This window comes from Frankliniella occidentalis, unplaced genomic scaffold (assembly GCF_000697945.3).
Source record: "Frankliniella occidentalis isolate FOCC.00 unplaced genomic scaffold, Focc_3.1 Scaffold15, whole genome shotgun sequence".
Lineage (NCBI taxonomy): Eukaryota > Metazoa > Arthropoda > Insecta > Thysanoptera > Thripidae > Frankliniella > Frankliniella occidentalis.
The window spans coordinates 1,857,536-1,862,861 of record NW_026267145.1 but is presented as its reverse complement, the minus strand read 5'-3'; the positions used below and the strand labels follow the sequence as shown (position 1 = coordinate 1,862,861).

The following is a 5,326-nucleotide window of genomic DNA, read 5'->3' as shown; positions in this document are numbered from 1 at the left end:
GGGGGGTGAGGGGACGCTGGGCGCTTCCCTCGACGCGACAGTAAGTCCAAACCCAAGCCCCGCCGCGTCCTGCATCTCACACAGCCACACTACCCGCCCAGTATTCAGTAATGCTTGCATTAGGGTATGCAGTAAATGGAGTGTAAAAAGGTACCAGTTCGTGCATGAATAATTTAAGCTTAAGCAGTAAATATCTTGGTAGTTTGACGAAAAATCGCACGCGAAGCAAAAGGGTAGGTGCACTTGACTTTCCTCTTTATAAAGAGAGACATGTAACAATAATGTTTGTTTACACAAATAAATAGGTAACAACAAAAAATGGAGCAAACATTCTGAGACCGTGATCGCACGTTTTTTCTGCAACCATAAAACATTTGAGGTTTCTTATTATTTCCACCAGAAAGATATAGTTTCGTGTCGTGGTAAGGTCCGACTCTCTCTCCAGAGGAAAATGTCCTACAATACGGGACAAATGTAAATGTATCCATCTCCACGGCTCAGGTCGTCGTCGCGCTGCTCCCGAGGGCCTGGCGTAAGGATTATCTCCTAGTGTTGACGCTAACAAGGTAAGGTTAGGACCTTGTTCCAGTTCCACTCACTAAAATGTTGTTATACGTAGTGACAAAAATTTGATTGACGTTCAATTTTTTCTACCCCGTGTGATACCAAGAGGAGATCTTTCGAGATATTCTCAAATTCAAAGTAACATCAAGAATAATATTTGCATGTAGTGCAGCATTTCTTTAAGACAAAATTATTACCTCATGCTGGTTCCGGCAAGATTCCGTTGCTTCACTACCCTCCCACGCGATCTGCCCCCCCCCCTCCCCCTCTCGCGTGAAGCGCGAGTCTCGGGTGGACACGGACCCGACGCAACACTGTTTAGAAGCGCCGCCCCGCTCCACCCACGCCCCTCTGCTATTTTATGCAGTCATTTTACAACGCCAGATTCATTATTCTGGCGTCCCGAGCTTCGGCGGGGCCCCTGGCCGCCCCTGGCTGCCCCTGGTCGCCCCTGGCCGGCCGCCGGGCACGTCTGCTCTGCCCCTCGCCTCGGTGCGTCGCCGACACCAGCCTCGCGATCAGATGTATGACACGAGCTTTGTTTGTTTTTTCCAGGCAAGACAGATGATGAAACAGGAGGTAAAGGGAACTGGTCGCTTTATTGAGGACGGAATTTTCGATTGTTCCATTAATCGTTTGAGAAGGTGAAACAAACCAACGAACACGTTCCCATTCCTCTTTGCCCCACACTTTTCTCCCTTCAAAAAAGCTGCGCGCATAGTGTGTGCTATCATGAACAAATTGGCCAAGTGAAAAATGTTTGCTTTGCGACCAAAAAACGTACAAAATAAAGTTTGTTAAATTAATTGGGGCCGCCGCGCTGGACGTCAACTGGGCGGCGCCTGGCGGCCGCCCCTCCGCCCCTCCGCTCCGCAGAATGGATCCTCTGCAAAGCAGAATAACTCAGCCGCACATTCCATAGGCAGTCGCCTCATTACCCCCCCCCCTCATAATCAACTGCATTCGCGCCCCGGGCTCTTCTCCTCGCTCTCCCCCGCCTTTCTCTCTCTCTCTTCATTATTTGACCGCGCCGATGATTCCTCCCTCCCGTAATACCTGTAACGACGAGGAGGCGCTGCCGCTGCTGCAGCCGCTGGCCCTTCGTGAATCTCGGACCCCCTCCTCCAGCGTCTTATATAAGGGCAGGGGGAAGGGTGTACTACACCGACAAAGCTTCAGAGTCCGAGGATCGCTTTAAGATCGGGGGACTTGCGGGTCGGCTGTGATCCAGCGAAACGGCTACCGGGCTGACTGGCAGCGCCGGGCAGCGCAGTGGAGACGCTGTCCATTCATCAACTGCGATCTGATTGTTCCGAGGCGCCCCACCCTCCAACCCGTTGATCGCTACACTTGGAAATTGAAAGGGGAGGGAGACATTTGACATCAACACATTTTCAGCCACGTGCACACTACAGTGTTAACGCATTTCGCATGCTCTTGCAGGGACAAAAAAGCAGCTGGGGCCACGTCTGGAGTGTGTCGAGCTCGGTGTGTCGGCATGTGGTGAGGTGCACCACAGATCCGCCCAGACAGCTTTGCAGCCGTTGTCTGTCATTTCCGGACAATTCCCCAAAATACGCTAATCAGGTCGAAATAACGATTGGAGTCTGAAGCCAGCCGCGCGTCCAGCGCGGGAAATCCCGAATGAAATGAAAATCCGCTCGGCAGACAGCAGATCGGTCTCGCCACCGACCATCCATCGACGCGTGGCGCGGCGTGGCCCAGCCTGGGGGGAGCGGGCGAGGGGTGGCCGTGCGATACCCAGTATCGGCCGCGCCACCCCGCACACGCACACACACACACACGCACACACTCTCCGCGATTGAGCGAGAAGAATTACGTGCGCAGAGCAGAGGTTGAGGACGGCAAATCCAACATCAGCTCCGCACCAGGCCACCGCCGGGGGTGCGCGGCGGAAGTGGCCGGCCGCCACCGGGACATCAACCGGACGTCAACCGGACGGCGGCGGCCGCCGAGGCAGCCGCAGGCCGCAGGAAGCCGAGTCCCGCGCGTGTGTTCTCACGTCGTCGGCGCTGTTCGGCTGGTTATTGATGGTGCGTCGTGCGACCGTGCTGACCGCGCGCGCGCACACGCACGCACGCACGCACACACACACACACACACACGGGCGCGCGCGCACACACACGCATACGCACACACGGCCCACGCGTGTACTCACGTTGTGGAACCAGGCGATGCGGTGCTTGGGCGGGTTGGAGCGAATGCTGCACTCGAAGTACACGTCGTCGCCCTCCTTGATGTTACCCGGGTTGAGTGTGTCGCCCAGGCGCAGCTCGACCACCGGCGGATCTGCAGCAGAACCAAGATGGAAAATTCAGCAAAAAAACAAAACAAACAAAACAACAAAAGATACAAAAACGAGTAAACTACCCGAAAGAGCATGTTATTTCCTCCCCCCTCTTGTGCTAGCCTTCGCCGAGTAAAACCAACAACGTTAGGGACAAGGGGGGGGGGGGGCAGAGCAGAAAGATACGGCGAAAGAGCAGAGAAAATGGCATAATTGGAAAAATACGCGCTGACGCACGCTTAAGGCCGCATCACGCTGCATCCTCGTTTGAATTTGGCGGTCACGACGAGCTGGGGGATAGGAGGCGCTCTCGAGCTGAGAGGAGGGTATAGGGCAGATGAAAAAGAACAAGGGGCTGAGAGCGAGAGAGAGAGAGAGAGAGAGAGAGAGAGAGAGAGAGAGAGCCGCGTGGAACCTATAGCTCGTTAGGAAAACGCCTATTATATCCTCATCCATCATGTGGGCCTCGCCAGGGAAGAGGAGAGGAGAAGGGTGCAGAAGAAAGAGGAGGGGGAGAGTCATTTGTCGCAACATCGTAACCAGCACCGCCTCTTATACCGCATTCATGGAGGGAAAGTTTTCCGCTGCATTCTACTCCACGCTGGAGTAAAGGAGCGGGGAGATGGATGACAAAGAGTATATTTTTCCTTTTCTCTCTTTGTTTCTTTCCTTCCTTATTTCTTTGTTTCTTCAAGTCGCCCGCCCCCCCTCCACCTCCCTTACCCTACTTGTGTCTGTGTCTTTCAACCGAATTTCGCGCTCCATTCCAATTTTTCACTCGTTTGTAAAATATAAATACCAAGGATTCTCTGTTTCGTTACTGCTTCATTTGCCTTCTCGTCACTTTAATGCGCATCACATTCACGAATAAATAAACGACAATTAGCATCTTCATGGGAAAGTAATACTCCGCTTTCAGAAAAGTATGAATGGCGCTAACTAACGAGACAGTAAATGACGCTCTTCATCAAGGCACTCTTCTGAAGGAGGGGCAATTACATCCCACACAGCGACCCCTCTCGAGGTGTCACGGCAATGGACAGAGTGGACGCCACCTGCTTGCTCGCTCGTGAACCTGCCCCATCAAGATAATTGCCAGCCGTCGTTCTTCACATCGAGCTTTTCCAAGTCGCAAGCAGTGCTGCCCGTGGTCACCATGCCCATGGTAGCCGTGCCGTGATGATCCTACCCCGTGGCGCCCCTGCCCGTGACGGCCCTACCCGTGCCCGTGGTGGCTTTGCCCGTGGTGGCCCTGCTCGTGGTGATCCTGCCCGTGGTGCCCCTGCCCGTGGTGATCCTGCCCGTGGTGCCCCTGCTAGTGGTGATCCTACCCGTGGTGCCCCTACCCGTGGTGCCCCTGCCCGTCGTGGCCCTGTCCGTGGTGGCCCTGTCCGTGGTGGCCCTGCCCGTGGTGGCCCTGCCCGTGGTGGCCCTGCTCGTGGTGATCCTGCCCGTGGTGGCCCTGTCCGTAGAGGCACTGGCCGTGCGGCGGCACGGCTGCCCGCCACCCCAAATCACCATCAGGCGTGGCTTTCCGGCCCGACTATGGAAATAAGACCCGTCCGTCTGCTGCTGTGAGGCTGTTCCATGCTAATATCTCTGCAGCGCCCCCCCTCCCCTCTTTTCTCTCTGATTCGCAGGGCAGAACCACTCAACGCCCGGGCCAGCCGGCCGGCAAACACAACCTGCAAGGGATCGGGACTAGCCGCGCCTCGCCATACTGGGCCATACTGGGCCATACTGGGCGGCCGCCGGGGCCGAGGCCGGGCCCTAATCCATATTGGCCTCAATTATTCATAGCATCGCCACCTATTGAGAGGCCGTCGGGTTGGTGGCCGTGAATGGGCCGAGCCGAGGGAGGGTCAGGGCGGAGGCTCTGATTGCAACATCAGCAGCCTTTCACAATCAGATTATTATAGCGGCCCGACAATACACGTTCTGCACGAGTACCACCTCGCCTCAAAGTTGAAAAGCCAAGCCAGGTACGTGCTGGCGGCTGAAGGGCTCACACTAAAATCCTGCGAATTTGATTCGTTCACAGCTTACTGATTTCTGTGCCCGCTTACGCATTTTTTAATTACGCCCGTTTTCACACTGGCGGTTTTAAAAATTCATAAGCTGACCACGTACCACGTACACTGAAATCAGTAAGCTGTGGTGCACGAAAAAGGTCATATAAGATTTGAGCGTGCAACATATCCACAATAAAATGTCAACATGAAACAGCCCTGCCCTGACAAAACGATTTTGTGACATTATAAGATCAAGTATCACATCCACTTTAAATGTGTTTTGGAAATCTAAAAATACATATCAGAAATTACACCGTCTCCCCCTTTCCAAAAGTGAAAAAAAAAAGAGCCACAGATGGTTTTTTAAATCTGGTTAGTGTAAAAGAAACACACATATTTTTGACATTGAAAAGAGGGAGAGAGCAAACGGTGGAGACATTTT

At 54.0% G+C, this 5,326-nt stretch overlaps 1 protein-coding gene across 5 annotated transcripts in view; it reads right to left on the bottom strand.

The window, feature by feature from the left end:
- Positions 1-5,326, bottom strand: part of LOC113209007 (hemicentin-2-like) — a 211,700-nt gene that overhangs the window by 59,085 nt on the left and 147,289 nt on the right. For all 5 annotated transcript variants that reach the window (XM_052263931.1, XM_052263934.1, XM_052263935.1 and 2 more), the window contains one exon: positions 2,744-2,874. In XM_052263931.1, the coding sequence (XP_052119891.1) occupies positions 2,744-2,874 (131 nt within the window). The remainder of the gene's footprint in view (positions 1-2,743; positions 2,875-5,326) is intronic.